This window comes from Pygocentrus nattereri, chromosome 16, assembly GCF_015220715.1.
Source record: "Pygocentrus nattereri isolate fPygNat1 chromosome 16, fPygNat1.pri, whole genome shotgun sequence".
In the NCBI taxonomy this organism is placed as follows: domain Eukaryota; kingdom Metazoa; phylum Chordata; class Actinopteri; order Characiformes; family Serrasalmidae; genus Pygocentrus; species Pygocentrus nattereri.
Genome location: NC_051226.1, coordinates 31,061,477 through 31,080,825, shown reverse-complemented (window position 1 = coordinate 31,080,825; position 19,349 = coordinate 31,061,477). Strand labels below are relative to the sequence as shown.

The window sequence follows — 19,349 nt, the reverse complement described above, 5'->3', positions numbered from 1 at the left end:
CACCAGTGAGCTGGAATTCACTACAGGAAACACTAACACTGGTGTCACTAAGTCATTTTAAACTTTTAATATCAAACCACCTTCAGACATCCTGTACCTGTTTTACTTAATCTTATTTTTTCTTAACTTTTATTTTTTGTTTTAGTTCTCCTTAGTTCTTTATTTCTTTTTTTACTTATTTATTTATATATTTATTTTCTCTTATTTTATTTTTAATAGTTTTGTATCATTATTTTTTCATTTGTATTATTGCATTATTATCTTACTAATCTCTTATCTTCTTTTGATCTTAATATCTTATCATTTTAACCTCACGTTTTATTTTTAGCTATTTTTATCTTTTATTCACGGTTATTTAAAATTTTCTTTTAATTTAAAATTTCTTTGTCATGTCAATCCCTGTTTTTGTAAATGCTCGGCTACATTGAAAATGAGGGTTGCACTCAATGTACTTCTGAGTCAAAATAAAGGTTGATTGATTGATTGTATATTTTGCACTGAGTTCACACTGCTGTCTATATGCTCTTTAAGTAGTCCTGTGCAATGTGCTGCTGTTGTGTTGCATCATGGAGCCTGAATAACGACATTTTGTTCCAATGTATACAAGTTATATAGAGAAATGACAAAGATCACTTGGCTTATCCAGATGTTGCTGTATGTTAACCCCTTAAATGGCAGGGCCTGTCGGTGGGCCCAAAGTTTTTTACACACTTCTATAACCTAAGAATAGATCAGCAAGTTTATACTGAAGACCCTCTAGTTTCAAAATTATAAGCCTTAGTATGTAATAAACCTGGGCATTTAAGGGGTTAATATTTGCATTTTTAGAATAATAGGCATGATAATGAGTAGCAGCAGAGTTATAAAATAGTACAGACATATTTTATCAGTTTCTCATGATGGGCTATTGATAAAGCATTTTTTGTTTTAAAGAAAAAGTGGCAAACGAAGCCTCCCTATTGAAAAGGCATTATCAGTGACCTGTTATCCAAACTTCCAGTACAATCAGATGTAGCACTTACTGGGAAAATAAGATTTCAGCATAAAATTGTAAATAAGTGTCCTACTTTGTCTGAATTCACCCTATTAGCTATTTATGTTCTATGCCTTTAGTAAAAGCAGTACTGTAATATTAGTTAAGCTGTAAGCTTAATGTAATGGTAAGCAAAAATGTTCACAGAATTTTCATTATATTTTTAACAGTTAAAAGACTTCAAATTTCTTGGATTCATCTGGTGTTTTAAGATTTATATGAATACATTAAATTAGGCTTCTTCTGATTAATTTTAAAATAAATGGTCAATTGTGATACATATGAGCAGCTGTACTAAATGGGGAAAGTCACTTAATTCAATTACACAAATAGCAATACTGTAAATGACATGTAAACTGTTTATATGAGGTCTAATATGTATGAACATTCAAAGCATAAACTTTATCTTCAGTGTCCTGCAAACATTCTAAAGTTAATAAGTTAACAGTTAAAATAGCCAATGGTTAAGTTTATGGCAGTTAGCTTACAGTAAACATCTGAGGCCACCTGCAAATGTGACCAAAATGCAAACATGCTGAATTATGAAGGTATATTGTTCTTGTTGGGGAAAAAACATATTTGTATATATAACTCATTTGTGTTTCTTTGTTTGTTTTTTGCGGTTTGAAAATGAAAGCTGCCTTTAAAATATGTTAAAATTTCATGATGAACAGAATAAAAGAAGTGTTCCAGAATTACAGAATTAACTTACACTCAAATGTATAGTTATTATTTTTAGAGATATAAGCTTTTGTTCCAACAACAAATATGTATGCTTAATCTTCTTTAGCTCAAGCCTTTATTAGTGATACCTGAATTGATAGAATTTAAATGCGTTACCACATAAAACAACCTTAGTCATGCAATTCAAGCCTTGCTGATGAATGTTTAAAGTACTAGAGAACCAATGTCACAAACTATCAAATAGACATATTTTATGTGCATATTATCTGATTCTACCAAATTAATTAAAATTGTGAATCACCCAGTCAAAACACTACTTAAAACAACAATTAAGTGCTCAAGACATTCATTGAGAGAGTAGTAATCTAAATGTATACATTTATAAATTCATCTTTTATAGGATACTTTCTTTTGGGAGGTAGCTCTCTCGAAATCTAACCCTTAAATTTCAACTTGTGAAAATGTTTAATATTTTTTTATGTTTTTTTTTTCAAGATTACTTCTTTGTAACAATTTGAATTTTGAAATATTTAGATTTATTCAAGAGTTATTCAGAAAATGCTGTCCTGTGTTTTCATGTCACTAGTGAGACTGCATCCCTGTCCCTCATGGCCACATGGTGGGCAGTTAAGATTCCATTGCTTTGAAGCAAATGTGTCCCAAAGTCTTAAAATCAATGTTTAACCTTAGGAACTGTCACTACTGAAACACAAGATTTTGAGTTTTAATGAAAAATAATATGATGTTATTTTTGAGGTCTACTCAAAATTAGCTTAAATTATCACTACCGAAAGCATCAGCACCAAAATATTAGTTTCGCTAGTGTTATGGGTTTTTGGTACTGACAAAATGGAATGTTCATTCATTTGTTTTAATAAACAACACAAGTTATGGGGTCATTCAGATCACATGGTTTTAGGCCAAGTTGGTTAAAAGTCTCAAATGTTTTTCTTTAAAACAATTCAGTAGAATGACCCATATAACTCACTTAGAGTTTACCTTTTGTCATGCACAGCCATGGCACTCCTGTATTTACATGGCAAGTATTTCTTTTTTGTCTCAACTTGTACCATTTCATGAGTTATGTATTTCAATTATTTATTTCCAATGAAAAATGGACCTTTAAACTGCAAACAAATTGGATTTTATGCTATTCAGGGCTGTAATCTTAGTGTAATTTCATCACTGATTCTAATACAATAGTCATGCTAATTAGAGCTGTCTTATGAATGAGATGTTTGACAAAAGATTTGGTCATTAATCAGGATGGACTGTCATTTATAAGTGTCAAGTCCCACTGCATGCAGGCTCATACAGCCTGTGTGAAGGCCTTTGTCACTTTCACCTTCAATGCAAATCCAAGGCAAACAAGTAAGTCATGCAGCAAACTTGATTTAAGTAACATAAGTAAATTTTTATGTAGCTTTTACATAGTGGTTCAGTAATATTTGATTCTATAGGTAGTCACTGAGTCAGATTGCAAAGCAAAAAACGCTCTTAGCAGATAAGCAAGAGCTAAGTTTCTGTCTTATGTGCCTTAATTGAACAAAATACTATAGTAATCAGGCCTGAAGGCCTCTGAATTTGTTTTCAATTGTACATCAGCTGAAGTCTGGAGAGTAAAAACAGTTAACTTCTCAGACAAACTATCACTAATCTCGGCTCCCTGGTGTAATGGTAAGCTCCCCTGCCATTTGAGTGTGTGCTGTGGAGTTTAATGCCACTAAAGCCATTCACATTGCAGGCACGTGTAATTCTTTTGGGTCTTTGTATCACAAAGAATGCTGCTTTGAGAAGTCGTCTTGTTAAAGTGCAGACTTTCATGAACTTGCGTTTGAAGGTGGGTCAAGTAGAGCAAGAATCTGCTATCATGTGAACAATGTGCCTTTATAAGTGACTCTTTCTGTGTTCAGAAGTTGTGGATCAAACTCGTCCCTGCAAAGAGGCCACCTCAAAAAAGGTAAACAACACTCGTTGAGGGCCCCACAGCTTTCAAGTCCATGAGCTGAGGAGGTTGAAAAAAGGCTCAAGACCTACAAGCCCAAAGGTGGAGCTTTTGAGTCCTGCCTGGTTGTGTAATTCGCCACAGGAGGCCTAACTCTCAACGCCTTCCTTTCTGCACAAGCCTCAGTGTTATCTTTACCACAATGGGTGATTACGAAGAGGACACAGCATTTCTGGGCCAAAAAGGCCCTTTCTTCATGATCATCTTCCTGCTTCTGAACGCTATCTACATCTCCACCGGCTTCCATAGTTTCTACATTGTGTTTGCTGGCGCCTCCCCTTCACACTACTGCCAGGTCCCAGAAGGGAATCTGAGTGAGGAATGGATCAAGGCCAGCATTCCTGTTGAGGCAGTGAATGGAAAGCTAGAACCAAGCAAGTGCTGGAGATATAATTTGGACACAATTCGACATTTCGCTGCGGAAGGGAACAATTTTGGTGATGTAAACCTCACAGATGTCACTAAGGAACGGTGTGTGGAAGGATGGAAATACAGTACAGAAATCTACCACTCTACCATTGTCTCTGAGGTGAGTCATTCACCATAGTATTGAACCTAGCATATTATATACCTTGTCCTACACCTTTATACACTAAAACCTATAATTGTCAATAGTCCTTTTTTTTGGTAGTGTGTCAGAAAGTGAGATGCTGTCATGTGAAAAAGCTTGAGCACCCAAATAAATTGTTGATTTTCTAAGTGAAAATAAGTAAGTACACACCCTCAACAGAGAACACACATTTGAATGCACAATTACTGTTAATTTGGTAAATGTAACAATATATATGAGTGTACACAGATAGACAGAGTACCCTAAAATTTACCCCAAAATAAACTGCAGAGTTAGAGCAGCAGCAAAAAGTACTGTTCACATGTGCATACATTTGGAAAAACTATTTAAAAAAAAAAAAAAAAAAAAAAAAAAAAAAAAAAACACCACGGGATTTACAGTATGTTTATGACTTTAACAACACTGAGTTTACAAGTATGTGCTTGAATGCAAGTGAATATTTTGTCTGTCATAACAAAATGTCCTATTATTGAAATTTATAGTTTTTAATTTATAATTATACATTGTTTTTAAGTAAATGTAACAAAATTGTATGTGATTTAATTTAGAACCATTTCTATTGGTGCCTTCATCCATTTACACATTGTAAAGACATTTTAAATGGTGTAAACAATAAAAAACTGAAAAAAATGGAGCTATGAATTTATGAAACAAGAGCAAGGATTTATATAGGATATCATTTAAAGGTAAGATCCCCATTTTTTGTTGTTTTGACACTATTTTCACATTATTTGTAAACTGCAGCAACCCTTTATATAGTGTTAAAAATCTCATGAAGAACAGACTTATAGAAATGGTTCAAAATGACATGGAAAAAAATCTACATGAACTTCCTTTATATCATTATTATTATTTTTTTGCTTCTGTTAAGTGACCATTTTGAAGAGAAAATGTAACAATGACAGCACTAATGTAACTAGAACTAGTAATATGGTCAATAATAGAACCTTATGAAACCACTAAAAGCTGCCATTAATTTATTATAGTTTTAGGTATTCTTAATAAACAATCTGATATCAAAGTAGGAGTGAATAAACTGTATGTTTTGTCTGCAGTGGGATTTGGTGTGTGAAAAACAGTGGATAGTTCCATTTGCCTCCTCAACGTTGTACATGGGCTACTTGTTGGGATCCCTTGTCTCAGGCCAGCTCTCTGACAGGTACTGAACTTCGTGTCTCTTGTAACATCTACTTACACACTTGCATGCTAATGAACTCACTAAAGAAAACACTTGTAGTTTAATGGTTTCTTTGACAGTTTAAATGCAAATTATTAGTAGTCATGGAAACTGCACAATGTGTCTGTTGCCAATCCCACCAAAGACTTTTTAATATTGAAATGTCGCCATCTGCTGAGACAAAGAAGTAAACCATGTAGTTAGGAAGACTCATATTTTAAAGGAAACTAATGATTTAATGAGTTAAGAAGCTGGTTAAGGTATTTGCCTTGTTCATTATTAGAAATTGCATACTTTGATAACCACTACAAGTATAATGGGAGGAAATAATATATTAAAATATAATTCAATCAAAACATAAGTCATCATAACATAACAGTATTTTTCACTCTTTTAGGACATGACTGACACATTTTCCTAAAATTGGTCTCTTGAGTTTTGGTACCATTTGCATATATTTGGTTGGATGGTAGGCTTCCACACGAAACTACAATATTTTGTCAATTAATTAAAAATTATAATATAAATAATATACTTGAAGATAATACAGTGGATGGGTTGTCTATGCAAATTTATATTTGTTGTTGTTTACCCCATGTGTGGACATGCATAGTGAGTCATTATCAATTTTCCCATTAGTCTAAAGGGTCATGTGATGTTCACAGTTTCACAGATTGACAGGTACAGACATATGGGTAAAAAATGTATTCCAACAGCACCATTAATCCAGTATTCTTTGTTCAAGGTTTGGAAGAAAGAAGGTCCTTTTCGCATCTCTCGCTTTTGAGTCTCTCATCATCTTTGTGCAGTCGTTCTCTCAGTCCTGGCTGGTTTTCTGTATCCTGTATTTCTTTGTCGGTGCCTTCCAGGTGTCCCTGTATATCACAGCCTTTGTTCTTGGTAAGCATCAAATCAATGTCACACTCTCTATATGTTTGTGTGTGTGTATACACTGCTCAAAAAAATAAAGGGAACACTCAAATAACACATCCTAGATCTGAATGAATGAAATATTCTCATTGAATACTTTGTTCTGTACAAAGTTGAATGCGCTGACAACAAAATCACAGAAAATTCATCAATGGAAATCAAATTTATTAACCAATGGAGGCCTGGATTTGGAGTCACACACAAAATTAAAGTGGAAAAAAACACTACAGGCTGATCCAACTTTGATGCGATGTCCTTAAAACAAGTCAAAATGAGGCTCAGTATTGTGTGTGGCCTCCACATGCCTGTATGACCTCCCTACAATGCCTGGGCATGCTCCTGATGAGGTGGCAGAGGGTCTCCTGAGGGATCGCCCAGACCTGGACTAAAGTATCCGCCAACTCCTGGACAGTCTGTGCTACAACGTGACAGATGTGCTCAATCAGATTCAGGTCTGGGGAACGGGCGGGCCAGTCCATAGCTTCAATGCCTTCATCTTGCAGGAACTGCTGACACACTTCAGCCACATGAGGTCTAGCATTGTCCTGCATTAGGAGGAACCCAGGGCCAACCTCACCAGCATATGGTCTCACAATTGGTCTGAGGATCACATCTCGGTACCTAATGGCAGTCAGGCTACCTCTGGTGAGCACATGGAGGGCTGTGCGGCCCTCCAAAGAAATGCCACCCCACACCATTACTGACCCACTGCCAAACCGGTCATGCTGAAGGATGTTGCAGGCAGCAGATCGCTCTCCACGGCATCTCCAGACTCTGTCACGTCTGTCACATGTCCTCAGTGTGAACCTGCTTTCATCTGTGAAGAGCACAGGGCACCAGTGGCGAATTTGCAAATCCTGGTGTTCTCTGGTAAATGCCAATCGTCCTGCAAGGTGTTGGGCTGTGAGCACAACCCCCATCTGTGGACGTCAGGCCCTCATACCATCCTCATGGAGTTGGTTTCTAACCGTTTGTGCAGACAAATGCACATTTGTGGCCTGCTGGAGGTCATTTTGCAGGGCTCTGGCAGCGCTGCTCCTGTTCCTCCTTGCACAAAGGCGGACGTAGCGGTCCTGCTGCTGGGTTGTTGCCCTCCTACAGCCTCCTCCACATCTCCTGGTGTACTGGCCTGTCTCCTGGTAGCGCCTCCAGCCTCTGGACACTACGCTGACAAACACAGCAAACCTTCTTGCCACAACTCGCATTGATGTGCCATCCTGGATGAGCTGCACCAACTGAGCCACTTGTGTGAGTTGTAGAGTCCGTCTCATGTTGCCACGAGTGTGAAAGCACCACCAACATTCAAATGTGACCAAAACATCAGCCAGAAAGCATAGGTACTGAGAAGTGGTCTGTGCAGAACCACTCCTTTATTGAGTGTGTCTTGCTAATCACCAATGATTTCCACCTGTTGTCTATTCCATTTACACAACAGCATGTGAAATTGATTGTGAATCAGTGTTGCTTCCTAAGTGGACAGTTTGATTTCACAGAAGTTTGATTTACTTGGAGTGTTTTGTTTAAGTGTTCCCTTTATTTTTTTTTACCATATGTTGATTATATATTATATACCTGCATAAGCTTATTAACCTGTGATTATTTCCAAAGGTACTGAGGTGCTTAGTACATCCCTGCGAGTTCTTTTCACCACCTTGGGTGCCTTTCTACACTACTGCTTTGGGTACATGGTGTTACCATGGATTGCCTTTGCAATCAGAGACTGGCGAGCTCTACTCAGGGTCCTATCTGGCCTAACACTGGTGTACATCCCATTCTGGTGGTAAGTGGACTGAGAAATTCCAGTATAAATGCAATATGTATAAATTAAACATATATAATATGCCCTGTTCATACTTGGTATACTTGGTAGGTAACTTTCCTGCCAAAAAATAATACCTATCAAAAAAGTCAAAAGCCCTGATTTAGGCCAATACTAAATAATACAGCATTAAACCTATATGAGATCAGTTCTAATCTGCTGAGGGATGTTGACCAATAATGTCTTGCCTTCACAACTTTGTGAATAAGTCTTTGCCAATCTTTTGTGTTTAGTATCACTGGTACAAAGACCCAAAATCTTTTAACATATTTTTTGAGTCAAAAAAGTATAAAAAGTAATGATAATATTGCAAGCATCTTGAACTTCATGCGATGGCTTTATAAAAACAACATCACAACACTTTACCTGAAAATCCAGAAGATGAGAAATATTTAAATCCTTTATCTTGTCAAGGATGTAGTTGCTTTCAGTGTCGCTCCAAAAGTTTTTTGCCGCCATCTCCCCGCTGTCTGTTCTCATGCATGAGTAAACTGAGAAATCCAATAGAAATCAGAGTAAGAGTATACATGCACTGAGAAATCTGATCACTGAGCTGAAATCCAGCTCTTTTTATCGGATGTCTTAATCAGATTCCTCAGAGTATGGTGTTTACATGACCATTGGAATAATCGGATAACTGTAGATATTTGATTCTAATTGGATTATTAAGTGTATGTTAATGCACTCATCGAGACAAGAGTAATACTGTAATACTTGCAGAGTTTAAATACAAGTATGATTCTATTGAATTAAGATGTACAACAATAGTACAGACATGTATTTTCCAGTTCCCAGAATTTATCTGGAAAGCTCTTCTGGCATCAAGAAATTGAAAGTAGTGTGACAAAACCTTGGTACTCTACAGGTTCATTCCAGAGTCTCCTCGATGGCTGATCTCTCAGGGGAGAGTAGAAGAAGCTGAGGCCATAGTGAAAGATGCCGCTAAGAAAAATGAAGTCACACCTCCTGACATCATCTTCAAAGTGTCTGAGGTTTGATTCCATTGTTCAACCGCTCTGTTTGTTGCTATAGCAAAGACTTGCTCTTCAGAAATATGTAATCTCACAGTCTTTTTGTGGCCTGTGAAAGATGTTCAGATTCTTTCTATTTCTCTCTAACTCTCAGGCTAACATGGTGCCAGTGCATATGAAAAAGTACAGCATGATCGACATTGTGAAGTCCAGTAATATCCGTTGTACTACCTTCATGTGTTTACTGTTATGGTAAGTATCACATTTTTCAGAGTCCTTATCTCTTAAAACTGGATTATGGACCCCTATAGTGTGTAGGTGCATAGCAGTGTACTGGTCCCCATTTTTAAGAACAAGGGTGATGTGCAGAGCTGCAGTAACTACAGAGGTATAAAGTTGATGAGCCACACCATGAAGGTATGGGAAAGAGTTGTTGAAGCAAGGCTAAGGCGAGAGGTTCAGATCAGTGAACAGCAGTTTGGTTTCATGCCCAGAAAGAGTACCACAGATGCAGTTTTTGCGTGGAGAGTGTTGGTAGAGAAGTACAGAGAAGGTCAGAAGGAGCTACATTGTGTCTTTGTGGATCTAGAGAAGGCATATGATAGGGTGCCAAGAGAGAAACTGTGGTACTGTATGAGGAAGTCAGGTGTAGCTGAAAAGTATGTTAGGGTGGTGCAAGACATGTATGAGGATAGTGAGACAGTGGTGAGGTGTGCAGTTGGAGTGACAAATGGTTTCAAGGTGAAGGTAGGGTTATATCAGGGATCAGCTTTGAGCCCTTTCTTGTTTGCAATGGTGATGGAAAGGTTGACAGATGAGGCTCCATGGACCATGATGTTTGCAGATGACATTGTAATCTGTGGTGAGAGTAGAGAGCAGGTGGAAGAGAATCTGGAGAGGTGGAGGTTTGCACTGTAGAGGAGAGGAATGAAGGTCAGTTGAGACAAGATGGAATGCATGTGTGTGAATGAGAGGGAGGCAGGTGGAAAGGTGAAGATGCAAGGAGTAGAGGTCGTAAAGATGGATGACTTCAAATATCTTGGGTCAACCATCCAGAGCAATGGACAGTGTAGAAAAGAGGTGAAGAAGAGGGTGCAGGCAGGATGGAGTGGGTGGAGACGGGTGTCAGGGCTGATGTGTGACAGAAGGATAGCAGCAAGAGTGAAAGGGAAGGTTTACAAGATAGTAGTGCGTCCTGCTATGATGTATGGTTTGGAGACTGGCTCTGTCTAAAAGACAGGAGGCTGAGCTGGAGGTGGCGGAGATGAAGATGCTGAGATTTTCGTTGGGAGTGACAAGGATGGACAAGATTAGAAATGAGCAGATCAGAGGGACAGTGAAGGTGGAGCAGTTTGGAGATAAAGCCAGAGAGGCCAGGTTGAGATGTTTTGGACATGTGTTGAGGAGGAATAGGGGATATATTGGTCAAACAATGTTGGATATGGAGTTGCCGGGTAGAAGAAGAGGTAGACCTCAGAGAAGGTTTATGGATGTAGTGAAGGTGGACATGGAGATGGTTGGTGTAAAAGTAGAGGAGGCAGTGGATAGGGCAAGATGGAGGCAGATGATCCGCTGTGGCGACCCCTAAAGGGAGCAGCCGAAAGAAGAAGAAGTGTGTAGGTGCATATGTTTGCTAAACTCACCATGGATTCTTTCTTGTCAGGATGGCCATCAATATTGGATATTTTGGATTGTCCTTGAACACATCCAATCTCCTTGGCAATCCGTTCTTGAACTGCTTTTTATCAGCTGTTACTGAAGTGCCTGCTTATATTGTTGCCACCTTACTCCTGAAGAGCTGCCCACGAAGACTGCTTCTCTCAGCATTCCTCAGTATAGGTGGAGGATTCCTTCTCTTGATCCAGCTCATCCCTGAAAGTAAGAATGCTGCTGTTATTTACATTTAAATTCATGCAAAAATTTTACACAAATAACTGATGGGTAGCTGCACTAAGTGCTATACTATGTGGTTGGGAGACAGCGTTTTCTCCTACCTGGCAAGAAAGGGTTTCCATACAAAAAGCTCAGGAGTTAAACACATGTTAATTAAGAAGTTACTCTTGTGTTAACTTACATGGAAGGTCTAAGCAGATAAGACACTAAATTAGCCAACCCTATCAGCACAGAGTGTCACTAAACTGTCGGTATTTAGTGCCTCATAATAAATCTGACTCTAGCAGTTCGGAACCGTACCCTTTATACTCTATCCAGTGCAGAATATCTTAATTTACCTTACCTTTACACAAGATTCAGTGAAATAGCAAACAGTATCATCTTAAGAAAAATCAACAAATCAGTGTAGGCTTGAAAGGAATGCTGAGAGTAAAATTCAATTGTAAACCTCTTTTACAGGTCTTCATACACTGGCACTGGCCTTAGAAATGGCTGGCAAGTTTGGCTTCACCATGGCCTTCACTGTGGTGTACATTTACACGGCAGAGGTTTACCCCACTGTGGTTAGAAACCTGGGAATGGGAATGTGTTCCTCTGCTGCACGTATTGGAAGCATCACTGCACCTTACATCATATTCTTAGGTATGCTGATTATTTATTTACTGAGGATATGAAACCAGGTTTGACTAATTTAACTTTCAGAGGCATGCTTATTAGCGGCCCAAGCACCCTAGGTGATGAAACTTTGTTTTCATTAGGCTTTTCCTTCATCCTCTTTTCTTATTGTTGTTTTTCTCTGCTAAAATGATATTATGAAATGATGGTAAGTTGTAGAAACACTCAACTGGAAAGGGAAAGTGCATTTTCCACATTACTTATAAATACAGCCTCAATTAGCCTTATAGTGGTGCTATACAGTAACATTTATATTCTATTGACTGTCTTGCTTCTTCAGTCTCAGAAATATTTAAATGACCACGCTTGCTTTCTCTTCTAACACAGGCACTTTTAGTAAATATCTCCCATATATTCTGATGGGAAGCCTTACCATTGGCTCATCCTTAGCAAACATGTTTCTGCCCGAGACATTTGGTAAAGTGCTGCCTGAGACTGTGGAACAGATGCAGAAGTGCAAACGGTATGTTTATCTAAGAACACATTCATTTTCCTGACTTCAGATCTGCAGTTAACAAATATTAGAGCTGTCTCATTGTGACTTTGTTTTGCTACAGCTGCCCCAGGGGAGATGACCGTATGTTGGAGGAAAACAGGAAACAGGATGTTCTAAAAGAACAGAAACTCTGAGGACATCATGTTGTAGAAAATCTGCAAAGTTGAGGATTGGTGTAAAATTATACAGATTTTGTAGATTTGTGAAATGCAAAATAAGGACAGCAGAGTAAACATACACTACAGTGTGTGCAGAATTATTAGGCAAGTTGTATTTGAGAGGATTCTGTTTATTATTGAACAACAACTATGCTCTCAATCAACCCCAAAGACTCAAATATCAAAGCTTAATATTATTGGAAGTTGGAGTGGGTTTTTTTTTAGATTTGGCTATCTTACGAGGATATCTGTTTGTGCAGGTAACTATTACTGTGCAGAATTATTAGGCAACTTAATAAAAACCAAATATATACCCATCTCACTTATTTTCACCAGGTAAACCAATATAACACAACATTTAGAAATAAACATTTCTTCCATTCAAAAACAAAACCAAAAACAAATCAGTGACCAATATAACCACCTTTCTTTATGATGATACTCAAAAGCCTTCCATCCATAGATTCTGTCAGGTGCTTTATCTGTTTATGATTAACATTGCATGCAGCAGCCACCACAGCCTCCCAGACACTGTTCAGAGAGGTGTACTGTTTTCCCTCCCTGTAGATCTCACCTTTTATGAGGGACCACAGGTTCTCTATGGGGTTCAGATCAGGTGAAAAGGGGGCCATGTCATTATTTTTTCTTCTTTTAGATCTTTACTGGCCAGCCACGCTGTGGAGTATTTGGATGCATGTGATGGAGCATTGTCCTGCATGAAAATCATGTTTTTCTTGAACGATATCGACTTCTTCCTGTACCACTGCTTGAAGAAGGTGTCTTCCAGAAACTGGCAGTAGGTCTGGGAGTTGAGCTTCACTCCATCCTCAACCCGAAAAGGTCCCACAAGTTCATCTTTGATGATACCAGCCCATACCAGTACCCCACCTCCACCTTGCCGGCGTCTGAGTCAGAGTGGAGCTCTCTGCCCTTTACTGATTCAGCCTCGGACCCATCCATCTGGCCCATCAAGATTCACTATCATTTCTTCAGTCCATAAAACCTTAGAAAAATCAGTCTTGACGTTTTATCTTATGTTTCTTGTTCAAAGCTGGTCGTTTTTCAGCCTTCCTTACCTTGGCCATGTCCCTGAGTACCACGCACCTTGTGCTTTTTGATACTCCAGTAACGTTGCAGCTCTGAAATACGGCAATCTTGGCAACTTCACGCTTCTTCGGTGATCACACTTCAAATGTTTGGCAATTTCAAGACTGCTGCATCCCTCTGCAAGACATCTCACAAGTTTTGACTTTTCAGAATCTGTCAAATCTCTCTTCTGACCCATTTTGCCAAAGGAAATGAAGTTGCCTAATAATTAAGCAGACCTTATATAGGGTGTTGATGTCATTAGACCACACCCCTTCTCATTACAGAGATGCACATCATCTGATTTACTTAATTGGTAGTTGGTTTTCAAGCCTATACAGCTGTTCTGAGGGAGTTTTTCCTTGCCACTGTTGCCCCTGGCTTGCCCACTGGGGGGTTTCTGTACATTCTGTACATTCTTTCAGTCCTGTGGAAACTTTGTCTTTTCTGAAATCCTGTAAAGCTGCTTTGTGACAACATCCGTTGTAAAAAGCGCTATACAAATAAATTTGATTTGAATTTGATTTGACAACATGTATAAAAAGGATGATGTGATCAAAATACTCATTTGCCTAATAATTCTGCACACAGTGTATATGGCCAGAAGTATTTTAACAGGTGTATACAATATTGCCCATAGCCGTGTAATCTCCACAGTTTCTTCCCTGCTGTATCTGCCCTGGTCAGCTGTAAGTGCTATTGTTGTGAAATGGAAGTGTTGAGGAACAACAACAGCTCAACCATGATGCTGTAGACCCAGTAGAATGTGGCGACTGAGTGCTAAAGCATGTAGTGCATTAAAATGGCTTCTGGATCCTCTGTTGCACCACTCACTACAGAGTTCCAAACTGCTTCCAAACTGTGCATCAAGAGTTTCATAAAATGGGTTTCCATGGCCAAGCAGCAGTACAGAAGCCTAAAATCAACAGCAAGCATCAGGTGGAGTGGTGTAAAGCACTCTGACATTAAACTCTGGAGCAGTGGAAACATATTCTCTGGAGTGATGACTCACTCTTCACTGTTTGGCAGTCTGATGGGTGAACCTGGGTTTGGAGAATGCCAGGAGAATGCACAGTGCTAACAGTAAAGTTTGGGGGAGGACGGATAACGATCTGGGGCTGTTTTTCAGGGTTTGAGCTAGGCCCCTAAGTTCCAGTGAAGGGTAATGTTAGTGCTATAGCATACAAAGTATTTTACACAGTTATATGCTTCCAACTTTCAACAGTCTGGGGAAGTTGGTATGGAGGAACTCCAGTGAGCTGCACAGAGACCTAAACTCAACCCCACTGAACATCTTTTGGATGTTGATTGCAAACCAGGCCTTCTCTTCCCACATTAGCATCTGACCTCACAAATGCTCTTTTAACTGAAAGGACACAAATTCCCACAGACACACTCCAGACCCACACAGTGGGGGCAACTCTATATTAATGACCCTGGTTTTGGAATGGGAGCTCATATAAGCTCATATAGGTGAGCTTGTATGGCTTGCATGGACAAACATACTTTTGGCCATACAGTGTACATACCTCTGCTTCTTTACTCCAAGTACTCATTATGTTACCAGGCCTTTGTGGTAAACATAACAGCACAACTTTTTTTTTTACTTTGGGTCAGTGGCACCAAGAATCTGACCAGCTAATTTCTGTAAGAAATGCAACATACCGTATTTTATTGCTGTACATGTTTAAAATTTAGATAATCATCAATCTGCTTTTAGGACTGTAGGCCATTGAATAACACTAGCAATTTTAAACTATGTTAATCAGTAACGCATGGAATGTTGTTAGGGAAACTGAGTCTGAAAATGTCCACATGTTATATACATATAATAATGCCTCCTCAGTGCTGATCCTATGGATCCTGTGGGGGTCCTCACCATTGATTAATAGAGCAAAAATTGCCAACCAATCATGTTGAAAGACAGAAAGACAGGACTATAATCTATTTTAAAAAATAGAATTGTAAAGGTAGGTGAACCTAATAAAGCAGTCAGAATATATATATATATATATATATATATATATATATATATATATCCATATATATCCATCCATCCATCCATCCATCATCTTCCGCTTCTCCGGGGTTCGGGTCGCGGGGGCAGCATCTTAAGCAATGAGGCTAGACCTCCCATTCCCCAGCCACTTCCACTAGCTCTGCGGGGGGATTCTGAGGCGCTCCCAGGCCAATATAGTGGGCAATATAGTCATGCCAGTGTGTCCTGGGTCTTCCTCGGGGTCTCCTCCCTTGTGGACTTGCCTGTGACCCCTCATGAGGGAGGCGTCCAGGAGGCATCCTAACCAGATGCCCAAACCACCTCAACTGACTCCTCTTGATGTGGAGAAGAAGTGGCTCTACTCCAAGTCCCTCCTGGGTGACTGAACTTCTCAGCGTATCTCTAAGGGAGAGTCCGGACAAACTCATTTCGGCTTGTATTCGCGATCTTATTCTTTCGGTCATTACCCAAAGCTCATGACCATAGGTGAAGGTAGGAATGTAGATCGACCAGTAAATCGAGAGCTTTGCCTTGTGGCTCAGCTCTTTCTTTACCACAACAGACCGGTAAAGAGCCCACATCACTGCTGACCCAGCACCAATCCGCCTGTCAATCTCCCGTTCCCTTGTACCATCAATCATAAACAAGACCTCGAGATACTTAAACTCCTCCACTTGAGGCAAGAGCTTATCCCAGACACAGAGAAAGCTCTCCACCCTTTTCTGCCTGAGAACCATGGTCTCGGATTTAGAGGTACTGATTCTCAGCCGCTTCACACTCGGCTGCAAACCGATCCAGCGAAAGCTGAAGTTCACAGCCTGATGTCCCCAATAGGACCACATCATCTGCCAACAGCAGCGATGTGACCAAAACCAAACTGGACACCCTCCGTCCCCTGACTGCGCCTAGAAATTCTATCCATAAAAATTATGAATAGATTTGGTGACAAATGGCAGCCCTGACTTACTGCCGGCCATGCGAACCAAGCTCCTGCTTTGTTTGTACAGGGCCTGAACCCCAGAGAACACAGTCGAATGCCTTCTCCAGATCCACAAAGCACATCTGGACTGGTTGGGCAAATTCCCATGAGCCCAGGAGAGGGTGAAGAGTTGGTCCAGTGTTCCACAACCAGGGCGGAACCTGCACTGCTCCACCTGAATCCGAGGTTCGACTATAAGCCAGACTCTCTTCTCCAGTACCCCTGTATAGACCTTACCAGGGAGGCTGAGGAGTGTGATTCCCCTGTAGTTGGAACACACACTCCGGTCCCCTTTTTTAAAAAGAGGCACCATCACCCCGGTCTGTCAATCCAGTGGCACCGCCCCCAATGTCCACGCAATGTTGAATAGGCATGTCAGCCAAGACAGCCCCACAACATCCAGAGCCTTGAGGAACTCGGGACGGATCTCATCCACCCCTGGAGCCTTGCCACCAAGGAGCTTTTTAACTACCTTAATGACTTCGGCCTTAGTAATGGACGAGTCTATTCCCGTGTATCCAGACTCTGCCTCCTCACTGGAGAACGTGTCGGTGGGATTGAGAAGGTCCTCAAAGTATTCCTTCCACCGCCCAATGACGTCTTCAGTCAAAGTCGGCAGCACACCATCTCCACTATATACATTGCTAGCGGCACACTGCTTACCCCTTCTGAGTCGCCTGACGGTTTGCCAGAATCTTTTCGGAGCCAACTGAAAGTCACTTTCCAAGGCCTCACCAAACTCCTCCCACACCCAAGTTTTTGCCTTGGCGACGACTGAAGCCGCAGATTGCTTGGCATGTCGATACCTGCCAGCTGCCTCTGGTGTCCCACAGGCCAACCATGCCCGGTAGGACTCCTTCTTCAGCTTGACGGCATCTCTCACCTGGGGTGACCACCACCGGGTTTGAGGATTACCGCTCCGACAGGCACCAACTACCTTGCGGCCACAGCTACAGTCAGCCCATTCTGAGTCAATGTCCCCCACCTCCCCTGATATCTGATCAGAGTTCTGACGGAGGTGTGAGTTGATGATCAATCTGACAGGTTGTTCTGCCAGACGTTCCCAGCAAACCCTCACTATACGTTTGGGTTTGCCTGGTCTGACCGGTATCTTCCCCCACCACCTGATCCAACTCACCACCAGGTGGTGATCAGTTGACAGCTCAGCTCCTCTCTATACCCGAGTGTCCAAAACACATGGCCACAAGTCCGATGACACGACTACAAAGTCAATCATTGAACTGCGGCCTAGGGTGTCCTGGTGCCATGTGCACGCATGGACATACTTGTGTTCAAACATGGTGTTCGTGATGGACAAACAAGTCCAAAAACTGAACACCACTCGGGATCAGATCAGAGAGGCCATTCCTCCCAATCACACCCCTCCAGGTCACACTGTCATTGCCCACGTGAGCGTTGAAGTTCCCCAGTAGGACAATAGAGTCTCCAGGAGGAGCACTTTCAAGCATCCTTCCCAAGGACTCTAAGAAGGCTGGGTACTCTGAACTGCTGTTCAGTGCATAAGCACAGACAGCAGTCAGGACCCATTCCCCAATCCGAAGGCGTAAGAAAGCTACCCTCTCGTCCACCGGAGAAAACCCCACGATGGGCAACCCCAGAAAAGAATAAAGTCCAGCCCCTCTCAAGAAGATTGGACTCAGAGCCCAAGCTGTGTGTTGAGGTGAGCCAGACTATATCTAGCCGGTATCTCTCAACCTCACGCACCAACTCAGGCTCCTTCCCCGCCAGTGAGGTAACATTCCAAGTTCCAAAAGCCAGTTTCAGCAACTGAGGATCAGAACGCCAAGGCCCACGCCTTCGGACACTGCCCGATCCACAAAGCACCAAACCCCTACTACTGCCCCTCCCATTGGTGGTGGGTCGATGGGAGGGGGGACTCATGTTACCCCTTCGGGCTGGGCTCAGCCGGGCACCATGAGTTAATGCCCGGCCACCAGACGCTCGCTGGAAAGCCCCTCCCCCAGGCCTGGCTCAAGGGTGGGGCCCTGGTAACCCTTATCCGGGCAGGGTACACAAGTCTTGTTCTGTCATTATTTTCATAGGGGGAATTTTTGATCACTCTTTGTCTGACCTGTCACCTAGGACCTGTTTTCCATGGATGACCCAACCAGGAGCTTTGCTCCAGACAACATAGCTCCTAGGATCATTCAAGCACGCAAACCCCTCCACCACGATAAGGTGGTGATCCAGAGAGAGAGAGAGAGAGAGAGAGAGAGAGAGAGAGAGAGAGAGAGAGAGAGAGAGAGAGAGAGAGAGAGAGAGAGAGAGAGAGAGAGAGAGAGAGAGAGAGAGAGAGAGAGAGAGAGAGAGAGAGAGAGAGAGAGAGAGAGAGAGAGAGAGAGAGAGAGAGAGAGAGAGAGAGAGAGAGAGAGATAATATTTACAAAAATATATAGAAGTTATATATTGATATAGAATACACTGAAGTCTGAATAAATGTGTGTTACAATACAACACTTACTCTCTTAGGTACAAGAGTGTGCTTGATTATATTTGAACCCACTGACACTGTTTTGTTTTTTTTGTTTTTTTACTCTGCATTTGTACCAGCTCTGGTTTTGATTGAGCTCAATTCAAGCTCAAATAAAGTTACAGCAAAATTAGTTCAGGCTTAATTTGTAGAGCCAGGTTTACATACAGTGGTGCTTGAAAGTTTGTGAACCCTTTAGCATTATGTGAATTTCTGCATAAGCTTGACCTAAAATGAGATCAATCTTCATTTGTCATAACAATAGATTAAAAAGAACCTAATAAAAGAATTAACATTAGCAATTATATAAATTTGGTTTCATTTATTGAACAGAGCAATACAACATTACATATTTTGGGCAGCAGTACAACCTACCTCTGGAA

At 40.8% G+C, this 19,349-nt stretch overlaps 1 protein-coding gene across 1 annotated transcript in view; it reads left to right on the top strand.

Moving 5' to 3' along the window:
* Positions 1-12,609, top strand: part of slc22a5 (solute carrier family 22 member 5) — a 35,937-nt gene extending 23,328 nt beyond the window's left edge. The window contains exons 10-20 of the mRNA XM_017687560.2: positions 3,631-3,677; positions 3,779-4,251; positions 5,349-5,452; positions 6,216-6,370; positions 8,009-8,180; positions 9,085-9,211; positions 9,345-9,442; positions 10,854-11,068; positions 11,543-11,725; positions 12,086-12,221; positions 12,316-12,609. Coding sequence (XP_017543049.2) covers positions 3,631-3,677; positions 3,779-4,251; positions 5,349-5,452; positions 6,216-6,370; positions 8,009-8,180; positions 9,085-9,211; positions 9,345-9,442; positions 10,854-11,068; positions 11,543-11,725; positions 12,086-12,221; positions 12,316-12,388 — 1,783 coding nt within the window. The 3' untranslated portion in view covers positions 12,389-12,609. The remainder of the gene's footprint in view (positions 1-3,630; positions 3,678-3,778; positions 4,252-5,348; positions 5,453-6,215; positions 6,371-8,008; positions 8,181-9,084; positions 9,212-9,344; positions 9,443-10,853; positions 11,069-11,542; positions 11,726-12,085; positions 12,222-12,315) is intronic.
* Positions 12,610-19,349: the final 6,740 nt, after the last annotated feature.